General features: G+C 60.8%; 3 protein-coding genes across 9 annotated transcripts in view; 2 read left to right on the top strand and 1 right to left on the bottom strand.

Annotated features, from left to right (window-relative positions):
* Nucleotides 1-604: 604 nt before the first annotated feature.
* NAGK (N-acetylglucosamine kinase) lies at nucleotides 605-3,295 on the top strand. Its single transcript, XM_072036776.1, has 10 exons — nucleotides 605-709; nucleotides 1,004-1,088; nucleotides 1,220-1,318; nucleotides 1,395-1,536; nucleotides 1,638-1,748; nucleotides 1,833-1,945; nucleotides 2,045-2,132; nucleotides 2,417-2,514; nucleotides 2,795-2,873; nucleotides 3,048-3,295. Exons 1-10 carry the CDS (start codon nucleotides 681-683, stop codon nucleotides 3,233-3,235), a joined length of 1,032 nt encoding a protein of 343 aa, XP_071892877.1. The 5' UTR covers nucleotides 605-680; the 3' UTR covers nucleotides 3,236-3,295.
* Nucleotides 3,296-3,787: 492 nt separating this feature from the next.
* PAIP2B (poly(A) binding protein interacting protein 2B) lies at nucleotides 3,788-15,271 on the bottom strand. 4 transcript variants are annotated; one of them, XR_011809311.1, is made up of 5 exons: nucleotides 15,167-15,271; nucleotides 9,089-9,234; nucleotides 7,023-7,181; nucleotides 4,123-6,109; nucleotides 3,788-4,033 (listed from the first exon to the last, which is right to left on the bottom strand). XR_011809311.1 is itself a non-coding variant. In XM_072037936.1 (5 exons), the coding sequence occupies exons 3-5, from the start codon at nucleotides 9,221-9,223 to the stop codon at nucleotides 6,053-6,055; spliced, it is 351 nt and encodes a 116-aa protein (XP_071894037.1). In that variant the 5' UTR covers nucleotides 9,224-9,234; nucleotides 10,705-10,800; nucleotides 15,167-15,242; the 3' UTR covers nucleotides 3,788-6,052. The 4 variants fall into 4 exon arrangements, 3 of the variants coding, with proteins under 3 accessions (XP_071894037.1, XP_071894036.1, XP_071894038.1); XM_072037936.1 differs by adding an exon at nucleotides 10,705-10,800 and having other exon boundaries at nucleotides 3,788-6,109; nucleotides 15,167-15,242; XM_072037935.1 differs by having other exon boundaries at nucleotides 3,788-6,109.
* A 637-nt stretch (nucleotides 15,272-15,908) lies between these two features.
* Nucleotides 15,909-21,281, top strand: part of ZNF638 (zinc finger protein 638) — a 48,539-nt gene continuing 43,166 nt past the window's right edge. For 2 of the 4 annotated variants that reach the window (XM_072037932.1, XM_072037931.1), the window contains exon 1: nucleotides 19,361-19,821. In XM_072037932.1, coding sequence (XP_071894033.1) covers nucleotides 19,376-19,821 — 446 coding nt within the window. In that variant the 5' untranslated portion in view covers nucleotides 19,361-19,375. Of the gene's footprint in view, nucleotides 16,055-19,360; nucleotides 19,822-20,707; nucleotides 20,907-21,281 lie in introns of those variants that run through there. The other 2 variants (XM_072037933.1, XM_072037934.1) reach the window with 2 other exon arrangements.

Below are 21,281 nucleotides of genomic sequence, written 5' to 3'. Positions count from 1 at the left end.
CCTCCACCCGTCTGTCTGTCCGTCCATCCATCCCTCCATCCATCCCATTATCCATCTGTTTGTCCGTCCGTCCATCCATCCATCCATCCATCCATCCATCCATCCATCCCTCCATCCCTCCATCCCTCCATCCATCCCATTAACCATCTGTTTGTCCATCCATCCATCCATCCATCTCTCCATCCGTCTGTCTGTCCATCCCTCCATCCATCCCATTATCCATCCGTCTGTCCGTCCGTCCGTCCGTCCATCCATCCATCCATCCATCCATCCTTCCGTCTGTCCATCCGTCCCTCCCTCCCTCCCTCCATCCCATTATCCGTCTGTCCGTCTGTCCATCCCAACACCCCCATCCCCGCAGGGCTGGGCCGGGTGCTGGGGGGGCGCTTCCCCTGCCCCTGTCCCTGGCCCCTGACGCGGGGGGGCCGCCGGGCTCTGGGGACCGGGTACCCGGGGGGGGGGCAACAACCGGGGGGTCCCCCCCTTGTACTGCGATCCGAGCCTGGGGTGGGGGCGCTCGGGGGGGGCGTCCGTGGTGCCGCGTCCCCGCCACCCCCATGCCCCGGCACCGCCCCCCCCCGCCTCCCGGGCGCGGCTTCTCGCGGGGGGGCCGGACCGGGGCGGAGCGGAGCGGAACGGGGCGGAACAGGGGGGGTGGCCACGGGGGGGGGGCCGGCGCCATGGCCGCGCTGTTCGGCGGCGTGGAGGGGTGAGGGGCTGCGGGGGGGGGGGCCGGAACCACGTCCCCAAACCTCTCCTGACCCCCCCCATTGCTTACAACCCCCCCCGCTGTTTGCCCCCCCCCGCTGCTTGCGCCTCCTGTGCGCCCCCGTGCGCCCCCGGTGCCCCTTGGGGAGGTCGCGGTGCAGCACCCCGGGGGGGCTAAAAGCCGGATCCGCAGCCCCCACCCTAGGGATCCCCACCTGGGGGGGTCATTGGGGGGGGTCGTTGGGGGGGTGGCAGCAGCGCAGGGCCCGGCAGTGACCCCCCCGTGTCCCCACAGAGGGGGCACCCACTCCCGGGTGGTGCTGGTGGCGGCGGACGGGCGCGTCCTGGCCGAGGCGGAGGGGCCCTGCACCAACCACTGGGTAAGCACAATTTGGGGGGGGGTCCCCAAACCCCGAGGTGACGGTGGAGGAGCTGGGGGCCGTGGGGTGCCCCCCCCACACCCAGGAGGGTGTTGGTGGGGGGCTCAGGGCTGCTCCGTGGGGTGCCCAAGCTGGTCGGTGCCGCGACGTGCGCGGAGAGGATCCAGGAGCTGGTGAGCGAGGCCAAGCGCAGGGCGGGTGTGGACCCAAAAGTGCCTCTCCGTTCGCTGGTGAGCCCCCATCCTCACCCATCTGCCCCCCCCCGGTGTCCCCCCCCTGCCCTGGGTGACGTCCCCGTGGTGGCAGGGGCTGTCCCTGAGCGGGGGGGACCAGGAGGATGCCATCGCCCTGCTGCTGGCGGAGCTGCGCCGCCGCTTCCCGTGCCTGAGCGAGAGTTATCACCTCACCTCTGACACCCTGGGGGCCATGGCCACCGCCACCGACCGTGGTATGGGAAGCCCCCGGGGGGGGTGATTAAATACCCCAGGGGTTGATTTTGTGGGGTGTTGTATGGGGCGGGGGGTGTCCCCAACGCTGTCCCCCCCGCAGGCGGCATCGTGCTGATTTCGGGCACCGGCTCCAACTGCAAGCTCATCAACCCCGACGGCTCACAGACGGGCTGCGGCGGCTGGGGGCACATGCTGGGCGACGAAGGCTCCGGTGAGGAGGAGGAGGAAGGGGCTCGGGGAAGGGGTTTGGGTTGTTTTTTGGGGGGGGGTCTCACGTCGGTTCCGTGCCCCGCAGCCTACTGGATCGCGCACCAGGCGGTGAAGACGGTTTTTGACTGCATGGACAACCTGCAGGAGCCGCCGCACGACGTGGGGCACGTCAAGCAGGCCATGTTCCAGTACTTCCAGGTGCCAAACTGGGGGCTGCGGGGGGGGTCCCAGCATCGCTCAGGGCTCATTGGGGGGGTCCCAGCATCGTGCAGGGCTCACCCTGGGGTCCTGCCCCAGGTCTCGGACAGGTTGGGGCTCCTGACGCATCTCTACCGCACCTTCGAGAAGGCCAAATTTGCGGGGTTTTGCCAGATCCTGGCAGCGGGTAGGGCACCGTGCGGGGCTGGGCTTGGACCCCAAAGCGGGTGGTGGCAACCCTGGGGGGGGGGCGGCCCCCAGCACCCCAATTCCCTGCCCCATCGCTGCCCTTCGCCCCGAGCGCCCTCTGCCCCTCGAGCAATGGGGAGCGGCCGTTGGGGTGGGGACGGGCACCTGTGAGCATGGGGACACCGTGAGCTGTCCCCATCCCCGTCCCCATCCCCGTCCCCGACCCCGTCCCCATCCCCGTCCCCGACCCCGTCCCCATCCCGCTGCCCCTCTCGGAGCCAGGTGCCCAGGCAGGGGACCCGCTGTGCTGCCACATCTTCAGCAAGGCCGGGGAGGTGCTGGCTCGCCACGTGGTCGCCGTGCTGCCCAAAATCCACGAGGTGAGAGGTGGGGGACGGGGACGTCCCCTGCTCCTGTCCCCGGGGTCCTTGGGGGGGGGGGGGGCTGCGGGACCCCCTGCTCCTGATGCGCCATCGGCACGGTGCCGAGGAAGCTGCTTGGAGCGGGGGTCTCTTGGCCCTTGGGGGGGTCTCCGGGTCCCCTGGGGGGGTCTCTAGGTCCTGGGATCTCCTGGCCCTATTTTTTTTTGGGCCCTGGGGGTCTCCTGTCCCCATTTCCCCCCCACGGAGGGGGCTGAGCCGCCGCCTGCTCCCCACGCAGAGCCTGTTCCAGGGGGATTTGGGGCTCCCCATCGTCTGCGTGGGCTCCGTCTGGAACAGCTGGGACCTGATGAAGGAAGGTGAGCGGGGGCCACGGGGGGGTGCCCCACACCCCGTGGGAGCTCCACGTGCCCCCCCGAGCCCCCCGGTGACAGTGGGGGCAGGATGGGCCCCCTCCCCGTGGGGGGCTCCCTCGCCTCATGGGGGTCCCGGTGGCTCCCGCTGCCCCCCAAAACCTCCATCCCCTTGTGTAGGATTTGTCCGGGTGCTGGCGCAGGCTCGGGGGGGGCGTCCCGGGGGTCCCTTCACCCATTTCAGCCTCCTGAAGCTGAGGCAGTCGTCGGCGCTGGGGGGGGCCAGCCTGGGGGCGAAGAGCATCGGGCAGGCGCTGCCCCTGGACTACGCCGCCAACGTGGACGTCTTCTACAGCCACCGCTTCTAGGGGTTTTTTTTTTGGGGGGGGTTTGTACAAGTGTTGCAATAAAAGGAAGGAAGGGGCCGAGCTGCTGCATTGGGGCCGAGGAGGAGGAGGAGGAGGAGGAGGAAGAGGAGGAGGAAGGCTCCTGATGGCCAAAATGCTGGAAGGGGCCAGGTCAGACCCCGGGGTAGGGTCTGAAGCTGTCCTTGGGTGTTTTTGGGGGGGGACACAGGGGGGCTATGGGGCCACCCGGCCGCGGTGCCCGCGAGCCCCGGGGAGCTGCGGGCACGGGGAGGTTGTGGCCGGGCACGTGGGGTCCGCTGGGGCTGGGGTTGGGCTGGGGTTGGGCTGGAGGAGGAAGGAAAAGGAAAAAAAAAAAATAGGGGTGGGGAGAGAGAGGAGGGGAGGAAATGAAAATAAGGGGGAAAAAAAAAAAGGGAGAGAGGGCAAAGGAGAAAATAAAGGGGAAAGAGCAAAGGGGAAAAAATAGGGGAGAGAGCAAAGGGGAAAAGGGGGATAAAAAGAAAAGGGGGATAAGAGGAAAAGGGGGATAAGAGGAAGAGGAAAAGGCACTCCTCGATTCCAAACCAGTTTATTTCTCGTTACCCAGTGTCCAAAATTTACAGCACGGCACCGGGAGGTCGGTTTGTAGCTTGTTCTGTTTTTTTTTGGGGTAAGAAATCAAACGGAAACCAAAGAAGAAATAAAAGGCAGGGGGGGAGCGCACCGAGGGGGCTACACCGGGCTGGGGGCAGCTGAGGGGTGCTGGAGGCAGCAGGGGCGGTGCTGCGGGCACCAAAATGCCCCAAAACGCCCCAAAACCTGGTGGTGGTGCTCAGGGGGCACCAAAATACCCCAAAATCTGTTGGTGGTGCTCGGGGGCACCAAAATGCCCCAAAACGCCCCAAAACCTGGTGGTGGTGCTCAGGGGGCACCAAAATACCCCAAAATCTGTTGGTGGTGCTTGGGGGCACCAAAATACCCCAAAACCTGGCGGTGGTGCTTGGGGACACCAAAATGCCCCAAAATCTCGCAGTGGTGCTCGGGGGCACCAAAATGCCCCAAAACCTGGTGGTGGTGCTCAGGGGCACCAAAATGCCCCAAAAGCAGGCGGTGGTGCTCAGGGGGCACCAAAATACCCCAAAACGTGGCGGTGGTGCTCAGGGGTACCAAAATGCCCCAAAACCAGCCCTCGCTCCCCCAGCCTGCCCCGTGGCCTCGCCCCCAGCCCCAAAAGGGGGCTCAGCCCTCCCTCGACCCCAAAAGTGGCCCCTGGAGGAGGTGTCTGCTCTCCGAGGGGCAGTGGGGGGGGGGAAAAGGGGTCCCGGGTGGTGCAAGCCCATGGCTGGCACCTGTGGGGTATGGGGGTGATGGGGGGGTCCTCCCCTTTATGGGGGGTCCCCCTCTTTATAGGGAGGTCCCCTCCTTTATAGGGGTGTCCTCCCTTTTATTGGGGGGTCCTCTCCTTTACAGGGGGGTCCTTCCCTTTGTAGGGGTGTTCCCCTTTGTAGGGGGTCCTCTCCTTTACAGGGGGACCCTCACCTTTATAGAGGGGTCCTCTCCTTTAATAGGGGGTGCGCCCCTTTACAGGGGGGTCTTCCCCTTTGTAGGGGGTCCTCTCCTTTATAGGGGGTCCTTCCCTTTTATAGGGGGGGGGCCTCTCCTTTATAGGGAAGTCCTCCCCTTTATGGGGGGTCTTCTCCTTTATAGGGGGGTCCTCCCTTTTATAGGGGGGCCCTCTCCTTTAATAGGGGGTCCTCCCCTTTACAGGGGGGTCCCCTCCTTTATAGGGGGTCCTTCCCTTTTATAGGGGGTCCTTCCCTTTTATAGGGGGTCCTCCCCTTTATGGGGGGTCCTCCCTTTTATAGGGGCCCTCTCCTTTACAGGGGGCTCCTTGCCTTTATAAGGGGGTCCTCTCCTCTATAGGAGGTCCTTCCCTTTTATAGGGGGACCTCTCCTTTATAGGGGGGTCCTCCCCTTTACAGGGGGTCCTCCCCTTTATTAGGGGTTCCTCCCCTTTATAGGGACTCCTCCCTTTTACAGGGGGTCCTCTCCTTTCCCAGGGGGGCTGCTGGAGACCGGCTCCGTGCTCTCCGCTGAGCAGGGGCCGCGTTGGGTTCTTTTGGGATTTATTTCGGGGAGAAGCCAAGGTGCAGACCCCTGTGATGCCGGGTGAGCTCGAGGTTTGGGGGGAAATATTCTTTTAGGGCAACGAGCTGTATGGCAGAAGCACTGCCCCCAAAGGAGGGCAGGGGCTGGGGGGTCTCCCCGCCGTGGGGGGCACCCAGGACCCTTCAGGTATGCACCCACCCCAGGGATTTGGGGTGTACCCAAATCCCAGCACCCACCCCAGGGATTTGGGGTGCACAGAAGGCTTCTCCTGGCCTTCAGCTAGAGAAATCCTAAGGGAAAAATGAGGAGCCCCCCCGTGGATTTGGGGTGGGCGGGGACCCCCCCAAAACCAAACCGTACCCGGCGAGGGGCCGCGGCACGGACCTGAGTCCTGGAGAGGAAAAAAACCACCCCAAAAAGTGCCAGAGGGTGCCAAGGAGGAGTTAAAAAAAAAAGAAAAAAAGAAAAAAAAAAAGGGAAAAAATGAAAAAAAAAAGGGAAAAAAAGAAAAAAAAAAGGAAAAAAATAAAAAAAAAAGGGAAAAAATAAAAAAAAAAAGGAAAAAAATTAAAAAAAAAGGGAAAAAAAGGAACTGGAAGCGCGGAGCGAGATCCCGACGCGGAGCGCGGTGGCTCCCGGCCCCCCCCCCGGCCCCCCAGCGTTGTCCCCAAAAGAATTGGGGTCACGGGGACAGGGGGGGGCACAGTCTGTGCGCAGGGAGCCCCCCCCTCAGTATTTCACCCCAGGTATGAATTCCTTGGCGTCCGGGTTCAGGTTGCTTTTGCTCTGGGGGGAGAAGCAAAAGGGGGGGGTCACCACCAGCGGCACCCCCCCGGCACGCGCTGCGCCCCCCCCGCGGACCCGTCCCCGTTTTTAGGGTCTCTGCTGTGGGTTTCCATTCCCAGCCCCCCCCCCCCGTCCCTCGAGGTGCTGCTTAAGGGGTGCCAGCTCCGAGGGGGGCGCTCCCAGGCGGGGTTTTGGGGGGGGAGATTTGGGGACCCCCCCTCCCTGCTCCGGAGCTGCGAGGTGCCCGCAGCTGCACTGAGCGCTGCTGGCAGCAGAGGGAGGCAAAGCAGCTCCAAAATACCAGTATGGGAACTGGGAGCTCCAAAAATACCAGTATGGGAACTGGGAGCTCCAAAAATACCAGTACGGGAACTGGGAGCTCCAAAAATACCAGTATGGGAACTGGGAGCTCCAAAAATACCAGTACATGAACTGGGAGCTCCAAAAATACCAGTACATGAACTGGGAACTCCAAAAATACCAGTACATGAACTGGGAGCTCCAAAAATACCAGTACATGAACTGGGAGCTCTGTAGATACCAGTACGTGAACTGGGAGCTCTGTAGATACCAGTACGTGAACTGGGAGCTCTGTAGATACCAGTACATGAACTGGGAGCTCTGTAGATACCAGTATATGAACTGGGAGCTCCAAAAATACCAGTACATGAACTGGGAGCTCTGTCAATACCAGTACATGAACTGGGAGCACCCCAAAAAGCCCAGCTCCAGCCAAAAGGCACAGGAAGGTCCCCAGGAGGGAACACCCCATGGGTGTGAAGCCACAACCCCGTTCCTACCCCTACTGGTTCTGGGATATTTGCACTTTTAGGGTTTTCCCCTAAAACGGGCGCCCGTGCCGAAAGCTCCCAAAACCCCCCGAGGGGCTCATTTTGCTGCCCCCCCCCCTTACCAGGATGTCCTCCGAAGCGTGGCCGTGGGTGCCGGTGACCCCGTTGAGCTGGTTTTGGGGCAGGTCCCGTGCGGGGATGAACCAGTCCCGATCCTCTTCCTCCAGCATCTCCTGGAAGCAGCGATCCAAAAATTCCTGCTCCTGCAGCTCCTCCTCCACCTGCCCAAAAAAAAGCCCTCGGGGAAGCGCAGAGCCGGGTGCCCCCCCCCCCCCTTGTGCCAGATTTGGCACAAATCAGGGCACCCGGGCACCCATCGGTGCCCCCGAGGGGATAAAACGCTCCCCAAAAAACTCCCCCAAAAACTCCCCAAAAACAGCAGGAGGGGATTTGGGTGCCGTGGGGTCACCTCCCTTAACTCAGCGCTCGGAGCCGGGCTGAATTTCCTCCGGGAGGTGTTAAATGGGATCGTGAGCGAGCGGAAAAGCCCCAAAACCGCCCCAATTTTTGGAGAGCCTCCGTGCGCGCCAGCCCCAGGACGCGGTTCTGGGCCCTGCTCCTGGGGGTCTGCAGGCAGCGGTTGTGGGGGCGTTTTTGGGGGGGACATTTCGTGGAGGGGATGTTTTTGGGGTCACTTTGTGGAGGGGATGTTTTTGGGGGATACTTCATATAGGGGAGGAAGGCTCTGCCCTGCAGCTGGACTCCTGCCCGACACCGAGCGAGGGGGAGAGGAATTGGGGGAGGAATTAATTGGGGGGGGGAATTGGGGGAGGAATTGGGGGAGGAATTGGGGCAGGAATTGGGGCAGGAATTGGGGGAGGAATTGGGGGAGGAATTAATTGGGGGGGGGGAATTGGGGGAAGAATTGGGGGAGGAATTGGGGGAGGAATTGGGGGAGGAATTGGGGGAGGAATTGGGGCAGGAATTGGGGGAGGAATTTATTGGGGGGGGAAAAATGGGGGGGGAATTGGGGGAGGAATTGGGGCAGGAATTGGGGGAGGAATTGGGGCAGGAATTGGGGGAGGAATTAATTGGGGGGGGAATTGGGGGAGGAATTGGGAAAGGAATTGGGGGAGGAATGGGGGGAGGAATTGGGGTAGGAATTGGGGCAGGAATTGGGGGAGGAATTAATTGGGGGGGGAATTGGGGGAGGAATTGGGAAAGGAATTGGGGGAGGAATTGGGGCAGGAATTGGGGTAGGAATTGGGGCAGGAATTGGGGGAGGAATTAATTGGGGGGGGAATTGGGGGAGGAATTGGGAAAGGAATTGGGGGAGGAATGGGGGGAGGAATTGGGGGAGGAATTAATTGGGGGGGGAATTGGGGGAGGAATTAATTGGGGGGGGAATTGGGGGAGGAATTGGGAAAGGAATTGGGAAAGGAATTGGGGGAGGAATGGGGGGAGGAATGGGGGGAGGAATCGGGGCAGGAATCGGGGCAGGAATCGGGGGAGGAATCGGGGGAGGAATTAATTGGGGGGGGAATTGGGGGAGGAATTGGGGCGGGAATTGGGGGGGGAATTGGGGGGGGAATTGGGGGGGGAATTGGGGCGGGAATTGGGGGGGGAATTGGGGCAGGAATTGGGGGGGGAATTAATTGGGGGAGGAATTGGGGGAAGAATTGGGGCAGGAATTGGGGGAGGAACTTATTGGGGGGAGAATTAATTGGGGGGAAAAATGGGGGGGGAATTGGGGCAGGAATTGGGGAAGGAATTGGGGGTGGATCTGGGGGGAGAATTGGGGGAGGAATTGGGGGAGGAATTTATTGGGGGGGGAATTAATTGGGGGGAAAATTGGGGGGGGAATTGGGGGCAGAATTGGGGGAGGAATTGGGGGAGGAATTAATTGGGGGAGGAATTAATTGGGGGGGGGAATTGGGGGAGGAATTGGGGGAGGAATCGGGGGAGGAATTGGGGGAGGAATTGGGGGAGGAATTGGGGGAGGAATTGGGGCAAGAATTGGGGGAGGAATTGGGGCAGAAATAGGAGGAATTGGGGCAGGAATCGGGGCAGGAATCGGGTTGGAATCAGGGCAGGAATGGGGTGAGGAATTGGGGCAGCTTCTCCTCCGCTCTGCCCTCTCCCCCTTAACCCCAAATCTGTGGGGCCGTGCCCCCCCCCAATCTCTCACCTGCCTGTCGAAGTCCTCCTCGTTCTCCATCCACATGTACTCGGCAAAGGGGTTTTTCTCCTTCTCCCCGTTCCCGTTCCCGTTCTGCTCCTCCGTGGCTTTGGGGCTGGGGGCTGCGGTGCCGGAGCCATTCATGGTCCCTGCCTCTGGGGGGAAAGGCAGCGGGGTGGGGGGGTTATAGGGCGGGGGTTATAGGGGGGGTTTATAGGGGGGGAGGCCCCGGGTGGCTCGCAGGTGCTGCGTTTCCATGAGCCACGTCAGCTGGGAGGCAACGGGGCAAGCGCAGTAGGACCCCTGCCCCATGGGTGACCCCTGCCCCATGGGTGACCCCTGCCCCATAAAGGAACCCCCCTGTCCCAAAAGGAACCCCCCTGCCCCAAAGGGAACCCCCTGGAGTAGGGGGGTTCCAGGGTGAATCCCCTGCCCCAAAGGGAACCCCTGCTCCAAGGTGACCCCTCCTGCCCCAAAGGGAACCCCCTACCCCAAAGGGAACCCCCCTTCTCCAAGGGGAACCCCCTGCCCCAAAAGGAACCCCCTGCCCCTAGGGGAACCCCTTACTCCAGGGGGAACCCCTGCCCCAAAGGGAATCCCCTACTCCAAGCTGAACCCCCCTACTCCAAGGGGAACTCCCTACTCCAGGGTGAACCCCCTGCTCCAAGGGGAACCCCCATGTTCCAAGGGGAATCCCCCACCCCAAAGGGAATCCCCCACCCCAAAGGGAATCCCCCACCCCAAGGGGAACCCCTGCTCCAAACTGAATCCCCCACCCCAAGGGGAACCCCCATGCCCTAAGGGGAACCCCTTGCCCCAGATGGAACCCCCCTTCTCCAAGGGGAACCCCTGCCCCAAAGGGAACCCCCCCACCCCAAAGGGAACCCCCTGCTCCAAGGGGAATCCCCCACCCCAAAGGGAACCCCCTGCCCCAAGGGGATCCTCCTGCCCCAAGGGGATCCTCCTGCCCCAAGGGGAACCCCCTACTCCATGGGGAACCCCCTGCCCCAAAGGGAACCCCCATGCCCTAAGGGGAACCCCCCTGCCCTAAAGAGACCCCCTGCCCCAAAGGGAACCCCCCTTCTCCAAGGGGAACCCCCTGCTCTGAGGGGACCCCCTGCCCCAAGGGGAACCCCTGTTCCAAGGGGAACCCCCTGTGCCCCTAAAGGAACCCCCTGCCCCAAGGGGAACCCCTGCCCCAAAGGGGAACCCCCTGCCCCAAGGGGAACCCCTGTTCCAAGGGGAACCCCCTGTGCCCCTAAAGGAACCCCCTGCCCCAAGGGGAACCCCTGCCCCAAAGGGGAACCCCCTGCCCCAAGGGGAACCCCCTGTGCCCCAAAAGGAACCCCTTGCCCTAAAGGGAACCCCCTGACCCAAGGGGATCCTCCTGCCCCAAGGGGAACCCCCTACTCCATGGGGAACCCCCTGCCCCAAAGGGAACCCCCCTGCCCCAAAGGGAACCCCCTGCCCCTAGGGGACCCCCTTACTCCAGGGGGAACCCCTGCTCCAAGGGGAATCCCCCACCCCAAAGGGAATCCCCCACCCCAAGGGGAACCCCCTGCCTTTGGGGAGCTTTGGGGAGGATCGGGGCAGGATTTGGGGAGGATTCCGCAGCCTCCAGAAACCTGCGGTTATCGGGGCGGATCCGGAGGGATTTGGGGTTTTTCCAGCAGGAATCGGGGCTGGGGACCACCAGCGGTGATGGGAACACGGTCGGTCCCCTAAAAGCCAGGAAGGGCTGGGCAGTTTGTTTTTTTTTGGAAAACTACCAAAAAACGCCACTTTTTGGCGTTTGGTGGGGAGGAGGAGGAGGAGCACCTCCAGATCCCATACAGACCCCATACAGACCCCATACAGATCCCATACAGATCCCATACAGCTGTGCCACCCTAAAGCTGGCCCCGAGCCCCCCCACCCCGTTCCCAACCCCTCTCCCAGGCTCGAAGCCCCCCGGGGCCGTTTTGGGGCCGTTTTGGGGCTGTTTTGGGGACCCCCAGGGGCTCCGATTGCCGCGGAGGCGGCGACCCCACAAACGGGGCTGCTTTTGGGGTCATCCCCCCCCCACACACTCCACGATCCCAAGCAGAGGCAGCCACGTGGCCAAAAAGCGGAGATTTTGGGCAAAAGAGAGCTCCGACAGCAGCGGGGGGGGGGGGGGATAAAAAAACGGAACTTTTGGAGAGGGATTTTTTCCCTTTTCCTTGGAAAATGAAGCCCAGTTCCCAGACGGGCCCTGTGGGGTCCCCGGGGGCACCCCAAACCGGGCAGTGGGACCGGGTGCTCCTGGCACCCCACAAGCTGGCAGCTTCGCCCCCCATGGGTGTAGGGTTTCTGCTCTTTTTGTAGGGTTTCTCCCCTTTTTGTAGGGTTTCCGCTCTTTTTGTAGGGTTTTTGCTCTTTTTGTAGGGTTTCTCCCCTTTTTGTAGGGTTTCCACTCTTTTTGTAGGGTTTCCGCTCTTTTTAAAGGGTTTCCGCTCTTTTTAAAGGGTTTTCACTCTTTTTGTAGGGTTTCTGCTCTTTTTGAAGGGTTTCTTCCCTTTTAAAGGGTTTCCACTCTTTTTGTAGGGTTTCTCCCCTTTTTGTAGGGTTTCTGCTCTTTTTGTAGGGTTTCTTCCCTTTTTAAAGGGTTTCCACTCTTTTTGTAGGGTTTCTCCCCTTTTTGTAGGGTTTCCACTCTTTTTGTAGGGTTTCCCCTCTTTTTGTAGGGTTTCCCCTCTTTTTGTAGGGTTTTCGCTCTTTTTGTAGGGTTTCCACTCTTTTTGTAGGGTTTCTGCTTTTTTTGTAGGGTTTCTGCTCTTTTTGTAGGGTTTCCACTCTTTTTAAAGGGTTTTCACTCTTTTTGTAGGGATTCCACTCTTTTTAAAGGGTTTCTCCCCTTTTTGTAGGGTTTCCACTCTTTTTAAAGGGTTTTCACTCTTTTTGTAGGGTTCCCACTCTTTTTAAAGGGTTTTCGCTCTTTTTGTAGGGTTTTCGCTCTTTTTGTAGGGTTTCCCCTCTTTTTGTAGGGTTTCCACTCTTTTTAAAGGGTTTCTCCCCTTTTTGAAGGGTTTCCGCTCTTTTTGTAGGGTTTCCACTCTTTTTAAAGGGTTTCTCCCCTTTTTGAAGGGTTTCTGCTCTTTTTGAAGGGTTTCTGCTCTTTTCCCTTTTTTTTTAGGGTAACGAAGCAGAGGGCATTTTTTGGGGCTTTTCACATAAGTGCCCAACACCCAGCCCTGGGTACAGTGGGACCGGGTTCCTCACGGGACCCAAACCCCAAATCCCCCTCTAATCCTAATCCTAGCCCTAATCCTGAGCAAGGAGTTCCCAAACCCGATGGTTCCGGGGTTAAAACCCCAATGCCCTGCAGTGGGGACGCCGCATCCCAGTGCCACGGTCATAAAAACGCTGCTTATGGGGCCGCTGGGGTCCTCTGCCCTTTATGGGGTCACTGGGGTTGTCTGCTCTTTATGGGGTTTTTGGGGTCCTCTGCTCCCTATGGGGTCCTCAGGGTCCTCTGCTCTTTATGGGGCCATTGGGGTTCTCTGCCCCTTATGGGTTCCTTGGGGTCCTCTTCTCCTTATAGGGTCCTTGGGGTTCTCTGCCCCTTTATGGGGCCGTCAGGGTTCTTTGCTCCCTATGGGGTTCTTGGGGTTCTTGGCTCCTTATGGGGCCTTTGGGGGTCCTCTGCCCCTTATGGGGTCCTTGGGGTCCTCTGCCCTTTATGGGGTCCTTTGCTTCTTATGGGGCCATTGGGGTCCTCTGCTCTTCATGGGGCTGTCGGGGGTTCTCTTCTCCTTATAAGGTCCTTGGGGTTCTCTGCCCCTTTTATGGGCTCCTTGGGGTTCTCTGCCCCTTATAGGGTCAATGGGGTCCTCTGTTCCCTATGGGGCCACTGGGGGTCCTCAGCTCCTTATGGGGCCATTGGGGGTCCTCTGCTCTTTATGGGGTCCTTGGGGTCCTCTGTTCCTTATGGGGTCCTTGGGGTCCTCTGCCCCTTATGGGGTCCTTTGCTCCTTATGGGGTCCTTGGGGTTCTCTGCCCCTTATAGGGTCAATGGGGTTCTCTGCTCTTTATAGGATCCTTGGGGTTCTCTACCCCTTTATGGGGCCGTTGGGGGTCCTCTGCTCTCTATGGGGTCCTTGGGGTCCTCTTCTCCTTATAGGGTCCTTGGGGTTCTCTGCCCCTTTACGGGGCCGTCAGGGTTCTTTGCTCCCTATGGGGTTCTTGGGGTTCTTGGGGTTCTTGGCTCCTTATGGGGCCTTTGGGGGTCCTCTGCCCCTTATAGGGTCCTTGGGGTTCTCTGCCCCTTATGGGGCCACTGGGGTTCTCTGCCCCTTTTATGGGGTCCTTGGGGTCCTCTGCCCTTTATGGGGTCCTTCGCTTCTTATGGGGCCATTGGGGTCCTCTGCTCTTCATGAGGTTGTTGGGGGCTCTCTGCTCTTTATGGGGTCCTTGGGGTTCTCTGCCCCTTATAGAGTCAGTGGGGTTCTGCTGTTCCCTATGGGGTCCTTGGGGGTTCTCAGCTCCTTATGGGGCCATTGGGGGTCCTCAGCTCTTTATGGGGTCCTTGGGGTCCTCTGTTCCCTATGGGGTCCTCTGCCCTTTATGGGGTCACTGGGGTCCTCTGCTCCTTATGGGGTCCTTGGGGTTCTCTGTCCCTTATAGGGTCAGTGGGGTTCTCTGTTCCCTGTGGGTGCCTTGGGGGTCCTCAGCTCTTTATGGGGTCCATGGGGTCCTCTGCCCCTTATAGGGTCAGTGGGGTCCTCTGCCCCTTATGGGGTCCTTTGCTCCTTATGGGGTCCTTAGGGTCCTCTGCTCTTCATGGGGCTGTTGGGGGTTCTCTTCTCCTTATAAGGTCCTTGGGGTTCTCTGCCCCTTTATGGGGTCCTTGGGGTTCTCTGCCCCTTATAGGGTCAGTGGGGTCCTCTGTTCCCTATGGGGTCCTTGGGGGTCCTCAGCTCTTTATGGGGTCACTGGGGTCCTCTGCTCCTTATGGGGTCCTTGGGGTCCTCTGCCCCTTATGGGGTCCTCTGCCCTTTATGGGGTCTTTGGGGTCCTCTGCTCTTTATAGGATCCTTGGGGTTCTCTGCCCCTTTATGGGGCTGTTGGAGGTCCTCTGCCCCTTATAGGGTCAGTGGGGTTCTCTGTTCCTTATGGGGTCCTTGGGGTCCTCTGTTCCCTATGGGGTCCTCTGCCCTTTATGGGGTCACTGGGGTCCTCTGCTCCTTATGGGGTCCTTGGGGTCCTCTGTCCCTTATAGGGTCAGTGGGGTTCTCTGCTCCTTATGGGGTCTTTGGGGTCCTCTGCTCTTTATAGGGTCCATGGGGTCCTCTGCCCCTTATGGGGTCAGTGGGGACCTCTGCCCTTTATGGGGCTGTTGGGGTTCCCTGCTCCCTATGGGGTCCTCAGCGTCTTCTGCCCTTTATGGGGTCTTCAGGGTCCTCTGCTCTTCATGGGGCTGTTGGGGGTTCTCTGCTCTTTATAGGATCCTTGGGGTTCTCTGCCCCTTTATGGGGCTGTTGGAGGTCCTCTGCCCTTTATAGGGTCAGTGGGGTTCTCTGTTCCCTATGGGGCCACTGGGGGTCCTCAGCTCCTTATGGGGCCATTGGGGGTCATCAGCTCTTTATGGGGTCTTTGGGATCCTCTGTTCCCTATGGGGCCACTGGGGGTCCTCTGCCCCTTATAGGGTCTTTGGGGTCCTCTGCTCTTTATAGGGTCCTTGGGGTCCTCTGCCCCTTATAGGGTCCTTTTCTCCTTATGGGGTCTTTGGGGTCTTCTGCCCTTTATGGGGTCCTTGGGGTCCTCTGCTCTTTATAGGCTCAGTGGGGTCCTCTGTTCCCTATGGGGTCCTGGGGGTCCTGAGCTCTTTATGGGGTCCATGGGGTCCTTTTCTCCTTATGGGCTCCTTGGGGTCCCTCTACCCCTTATGGGGCCATTGGGGTCCCGTGCCCTTTATGGGGTCCTGGGGTCCCCCTGCCCCCTCTGGGTGTTCTCCCCCCCCGCCCCCCCCATCCCCATCCCGGGTCCTGGCCCCGCCCCCCCCCTCCAGGCCCCGCCCCCCCCCCCGCTCCCGGCGCCCCCCCCCCCCCCGCCCCCCCCCTCCGGTACCTGCGGGGCCGCCGCCGCCTCGCGCCGCCGCCGCCGCCACCGGGCCCCCCCCCGGCCCCGCCCCGCCGCGCGCTCATTGGTCCGCCCCCGCGCCGGCCGGCCAATGAGGTTAAAGCGAGGGGGCGTGGTCACGGCGCCGCTCGATGCTATTGGTCAGCGGGGCGCCGAGGGGGCGGGGCGGTGGAGGGTGAGCCCGCTCGCCCCGCCTCCCGGCTGTGCCGCCGCGCGATTGGGTGAGAGGATTGGCGTTCTGGCCAATGGGGAGGAGAGGCGGAGAAGCGCCGCAGGTGATTGGCCGAGCGCGCGCGCCCCACGTGGGGCCGCGGGGGGGGGGGCAAGGAGCAGGGAGATGTAAACAACACCCCGCTGATCTGATTGGCGGGCGGCGGCGCCCAATGGCAGGAGCCGTTACAAGGCACCAAGAAGGGTGGAGATGAGAGCCAGCCGCTGATTGGCGGAGGGCGGGCGAGCGCGCCGGGGCGGGGCCGCCGGTGGCGGCGGCTGTCACGTGGCGGGCGCGTGGCACCGGGGCTGCCCCCCCCGCCCTCCCCGGGGGTCACCCGGGGTCACCGGGCCCCGCCCCCACCCCCCGAGGGGGTGACCCCAATGGGAGGGGGGGTGGCCCCTTCCCCGGTACCCCCCCGGTAACCCCCGGTAACCCCCCCCCAGTGCCCCCCCGGTGACCCCCCCCCCCGGTGCCCCCAAGGGCGGGGCCGTGCCCCTCCCCGAGCCCCCTTTGGACGGCGCCGCCCCCCCCGGGCCCCCGTTGCTCCCCTCCGAGATGCCGCCGGTGGGTGGCGGAGGCTCCGTGCCCCGGCAGAGGGGGCCCGGGACCCCCCCGGTTCTCCCCCCGGTGCCCCCCCCGGTGCCCCTCGACCCGTTCCGGCGGTGAGTGGGAGGGAACCGGAACGACCCCGGGCTGGGGAGGGGGGGGGAGAGCAAATTTCACGTCCCCGGGGGGCCCAGGAGTTTACCGGGTGGTCCCGGGGGTTTACCGGGGGGGGCACCGGGAATGGGATTTACCGGGGGGGGGGCACCGGGGATGGGGTTTACCGGGGGAGGGGGGCTTGGGGACCCCCGTAGGACCGGGTTCACCCCGGGGGGGGCTCACAGCACCGGCTCCGGACCCCCCAGCCCCGTGCTGTGCCTGCCCCCGGTGCCCGGTGTTGTACCGGGGGGGGCACCGGGGAATGGGGCTTACCGGGAGGGGGGGGTCGGGTCACCCCCATGGGGGGCTCAAAGCACGGGACCCCTTCCCCGTGCTGTCCCGGCCCCCGCTATCATCCCCCGGTGCCCAGTGGGGGTCCCGGGGGGGGGGGGGTGGGGGCGAGGTGCCCCCCCCCCGAGGTGTCACCGGGGGCACCGGGCCCGGTCCCGGGGTGTCCGAGGGCTCCTTGTATGGCCGGGCAGTGGGGTGGTAAAAATAACCCTGGGGTGGCACCGGTGGGGGGGGGGGTCCACAGGTACCGGGTGTCCCCCCCGGTGTCCCCATAACCCCATCGGTGTCACCGTGACCCCACGGGGGGGCACCGAGGGGCCTGTCCCCGGGGCTCCCGGCAGCCCCCCCAAGGTCAGTGAAGGCCGGCGGGGGCCCGGCGGGGGCCAGGGAATGTCCCCAATGCGGCGGGGACGGGGACACGGGGACACGGGGACGGCTCGCCCCAGCCCAGGAATTTTAGGATGCCGCGGGGACACCGGGGGCCCCGTACCGGGACGGGGGGGTGGCACCCGGTAGCCCCCCCCCGTACCCCGTACCCTGCCCGCCACCTCCTCCTGGTTCCCATTTGGGGCTGACGGTTTTGGGTTGGGGCACGCTTCTCCCCCCTTTTCCCCGTCCCGTTGGTGTTTTGGGGTGGATTTGTGCCGTTTTGGGGTCTCCCTTTTTTTTTGGGGCTGGCACCTGAGCCGTTTGGGATGGCGGCGAGGAAATTCGGGCGTCACTGAGCTGGGAGCTGCTGAGCGGGCGCTAATCCCGGCGCCTGGCCCCGTGGCCGCCCTCCAAGCCCTTTTGGGACATTCCCGAGACGTCGGCCCCGGGACGAAACGGTGCCAGGGGTGGCCCTACGGGGACAGGACCCAGCACTGGGGCTGCTGGTTGGGTGGGCACCGCACCTCCCAGTGCTCCCAGTGGCTCCCAGTGCTCCCAGTTCCCTCCTGCAGGCACCCGCTGCCAGGCCCAGGAAGCACATCTGCCCCAAAACAGGCTGTTTTTGCCCCAGAAATCAGGCCAGGAGCAGCAGCAGCACCCGTAGGGAACCAGGTCCCAGCCCCCAGGCTCCCTCCTGCTGCTGATTTTGGCTTTTGGAGCTCTCCCGTGAGCTCTTTTTGAAGCTTTTTGGGTGTTTTTTGGTGTCGGGGGGGTGTTTACATTCCCCAAGCTTAATTAGTGTTTCCCTCTTAATGATGCCTTTTAAGACCATGCTTCTCTAATTGCTGCCGGGTGCCGCCCCTCTGCAGGCTCACCCCACAAAACCAGGCACAAAAATCAAATTTTTTGGCTCATTTTCCTCTCATCGCACACCCTCCTGGGGCTTAACCCGCGCCTCCTCTCAGAAAAAAAACCCTCAGGCAGCCGGGGAGGCCTCCGGGTGCTGGAGGCAGGAGGAATTTGGCTTTTTTGGAGGAATTTGCCTGCTTTGTGACTCCAGACAATTTTTTTTTCTTATTTTTGGCTGTTTTTCTCACAGCTGTCAGGGCAGCACCACCTGCAGGAGCAGCACAGCAGCGCTGCGCAGGCTGAGCGTTCATCTTAGCTTTTATTTATTTTTATTTTTATTTTTATTTTTATTTTTATTTTTATTTTTATTTTTATTTTTATTTTTATTTTTATTTTTATTTTTATTTTTACTTTTATTTTTACTTTTATTTTTATTTTTATTTTACTTTTATTTTTATTTTTATTTGTAATTTTTATTTTTATTTTTTATATTTTTATTTTATTTTTATTTATTTTTATTTTTATTTATTTTTATTTTTATTTTATTTTTATTTATTTATTTATTTTTATTTATTTATTTATTTATTTTATAAAGCTTTTGACCCAAACTTTTATTTTCCAACGAGACATTTCAGCCTCCCAGCAGGTGCTGGGCACCGTCAGCCTTTGGGAGGCTCCTAAAACCACTGATAACTGGGGCAGAGCTCGGTGGTCTCACCATAAAAGCTCAACCCCTCTCCTAGCCGACGACCAATTTCCCAAAATAACCTCCCAAAAATGACTTTTCCCAGCGAGGACCGTCTGTGGCAGAACAGACGCAGGCACACATCAAGAAATTTACCCAAAAATTCGATACCCAAGCCTGGGAAATGCAGCCTCCAGCTCCCCAGCTGTGTTTTTTCCACCGCTGTGGGGGGAACGGGGAACGCCTGAGGTCTGCAGCAGGGCCGGGTGGCTGCAAAAAGCCCGAAATATTTGGGAAACTGAACTTTAAAGGTTTCCAGGCCTGATGTGCTGGGGAGGAACTGAGCAGGTTTGGAGACAGAGCAGCGAGCTGTTTGTGTCAGCCCGGCTTTGTCAGGAAGCCAAAGGCCAGTGAATCGCTCCCGGTGGCCACACACAAACTGAACTGAGCCGAACCGACCCGAAAATGCCCCAAATACGCCCCAAATACCATGTTTGGACCCTGCTGACACAGGCTCCGTGTGGGCAAATGGTGTGGGGTGGGGTAGGGCTGGTCCCGTGCCTGCTTTGTACCGAGGCTTTTTGTTTGGGTACGGTCACCGTGATGGAACAGCGGCGTTTTGGGGTGAGCCATGGTCAGTTTTGGCAATATTTGGGGGTGTTTTGGGGACAATGTGGCCTCGCAAGCAACCTTGGGGCTGCCTGGGGGACTCCCTGCGCCCACACCAAGGCGGCTGCCCACAGTGATGGACCCTTTGGGACTGCAGGGCCAGCACTGAAGCTACAGGTTAATTGTGGTTGGTTAATCGGGCTGGATTAATTGTGTTTGGGGAATCGTGCTTAATTACGGATCCGTGCTTAATTACGTTTGGGGACGCGGCTGTATTAGAGGCTGCAGCCTGCTCCCAACTACCAGGCGTTAATGCCGCTCCTGCAACACCCAGCGTGCAGCCTGGGGAGGCTGGGTGAGTCAGATCCTTGTGCTCTGTGCCCGTATTAATTAAAAAATAATTAAAGGCAGGCGCTGCAGCCCCATGGACGCCTGACGGGAGCCTCCCGCCCGCTCGGCGCCGCCACCGCGCTCTAAAATGGCGGCCGCCGCGTGCCGCTTATATAGGGAGGCGCGCTCCCGGCATGCCTTGCGGCACCACCATCCACCCCGCCCCTTCAGCCACACTCCGCACATGCGCAATCCCCCTCAGGCTGCGGGAGCGCGGTCGCGCACGCGCACTGCGAGCGCGGTGCCCTCACCGAGAAGCCCCTCCCTCCGCGGCGTCATGCGCGCTGTGCGCATGCGTGCCCGACCTTCTGGCTGCTCTCTGCGCCTGCGCAGAGCCCTAACGGGAGCAGGGGGGTGCGCGGTGCGCATGCGCAGTGCGCATTCCCGCCGCCTCACGGCCCCGGTGCGGCCCCGGTGCGGCCCAGCCCGGCCCGGTTCGGCCCGGCCCGGCCCGGGGAGGCGGCGGGGAGCGGCGGGGAGCAGCCGGGAGCGGCGCGGAGCCGAGCGGAGCCGCTGGGTTGCGGTTTCCCGGAGGTAGGCGCTCGGCCCCCGGCCGCCCCCGGGCTGAGGGGACGCACAAAATGGCGGCGGGGGGGGGGGTCGGGGCCTGGTCCCGGGGCCGGGGCTCGGTCCCGGGGCCTGGGCTCGGTCCCGGGGCCCGGTCCCGGGGCCTTGGGGTGCTCAGAGCGCGGGGCCGGGTGCTGGCCGGCAGCTGGGCAGTCCGCCTCTTTGGAGCGGTTTGTTGGCTAAAGGAGGTGATAATGGGCTGGAATTGGTCAAAAAAGGGGAAAAAGCAGAAAAATTCTCTTCATTTCGGGCAGTGGCGTGGTGTGGGTCGCGGTGCTGAGGTGGGAACCTGCAGATGGTCACAGAGTGGGCTGCTTCGGGAGGTTAGACACATCCTACCTCGGTGAACGTGCCCCCAAATACAATTATTCCCATACAATAACATAACATGGTCAATTTTTTAATTTATTTTTCTCCAGGGTCACTTAAAAACCGATCTAAACAAGTCATTAACACCAATCGTGTTTTAAACCAGCGCAGGCGATTGTTTTGTTCTCTTATATCCCATCCTGGCAGCAAAGCACGGGGCCGGTTCTGGGCTTTGCCCCCCCCCCGGTTTGGGGTCAATCAGTGGGATTTTCGGATAACGAGGTCTTGAGGCTGTGAGCTCTTGCAGAGGGCGGGTGTAGGAGCGAGCTCGTTATTTTCCCTGTTGGAGAGGCACCCCTCGAGGGCAGCCAGCCTCTTTGATTGCTCTCTTGTCCAGATTTAAAAGGGAAATCTGCCAGCGCTGACAGAACAATCGTGCGGTTTTGAAGGGTGGAGGACGTCAGGGACGAGGCTGCTCCCTCTCCTCTGTTCCCTCTCCTTTTCCAGCTCGTACACCAAGTGATATCACCCAGTGTTTTTTGGCCAGGGGTGGGGTTCCAAGCGGCTACAAACGCTGCTGCTCCCTGCGTTGCTCTTCCCTCTTCTGTTTCCCCCAAATCACCGTTTGTCTTGGGGCTGAGCTCAGCAGACCCGCCGTACCCACGCTGACACAGAGGAGCTCCACGGCTTGGTGTGAACCAGGCAGAACGCTGGAACGTTTTCCCAGCGTTTCAGGTTTAAAGGTAAATAAAAGGCCTTCTGCTTGCTTTGCCATCAGGTTAATTACCGTGTAAGGAGAGGTTTTTAAAAAGGACTTTTAGGCAGCAGTGTCTGTGTTTGCTCTGTGTCTGGAGCACTCCACATGGGGTGTGCAGAGCTCCGCGTGCCTCAGAGCTGCTGTGGGTGTGCAGGGAGCAGCCTGCGGGGTTCGTGGTGCTCGGAAATTTGAGGTGGAAAGTAAAAATTCCCTAAAGGCCAGTCAATTTCTGCTGTGAATAGTCAATAAGGGTGCTGAAATGACCTTTTTTGGCTTTTTTTAAGAACTACTTGCTGAAAACCTTGCTCAGATTTATTTATTTAGTTATGTGGAAGGCTGGGGCGGACTCTGGGAAGGTTGC

Source organism: Anas platyrhynchos, chromosome 4 (assembly GCF_047663525.1).
Source record: "Anas platyrhynchos isolate ZD024472 breed Pekin duck chromosome 4, IASCAAS_PekinDuck_T2T, whole genome shotgun sequence".
In the NCBI taxonomy this organism is placed as follows: Eukaryota; Metazoa; Chordata; class Aves; order Anseriformes; family Anatidae; genus Anas; species Anas platyrhynchos.
Note: the sequence above shows the minus strand (reverse complement) of the source record. Positions and strands in the feature narration are given on the sequence as shown.

Bases quoted from the DNA above. Each gene is read 5' to 3' on its own strand.
- NAGK (XM_072036776.1), top strand. From the start codon at position 681: ATGGCCGCGCTGTTCGGCGGCGTGGAGGG. The intron at 710-1,003 runs GTGAGGGGCTGC...GTGTCCCCACAG, and splicing joins CTGTTCGGCGGCGTGGAGGG to AGGGGGCACCCACTCCCGGG. The intron at 2,515-2,794 runs GTGAGAGGTGGG...CTCCCCACGCAG, and splicing joins TGCTGCCCAAAATCCACGAG to AGCCTGTTCCAGGGGGATTT.
- PAIP2B (XM_072037935.1), bottom strand. From the start codon at position 9,223: ATGAATGGCTCCGGCACCGCAGCCCCCAGCCCCAAAGCCACGGAGGAG. The intron at 7,182-9,088 runs GTGAGAGATTGG...TTTTTTGGGCAG, and splicing joins AGGAGGACTTCGACAGGCAG to GTGGAGGAGGAGCTGCAGGA. The intron at 6,110-7,022 runs GTAAGGGGGGGG...TTCTCCCCCCAG, and splicing joins ACGCTTCGGAGGACATCCTG to AGCAAAAGCAACCTGAACCC.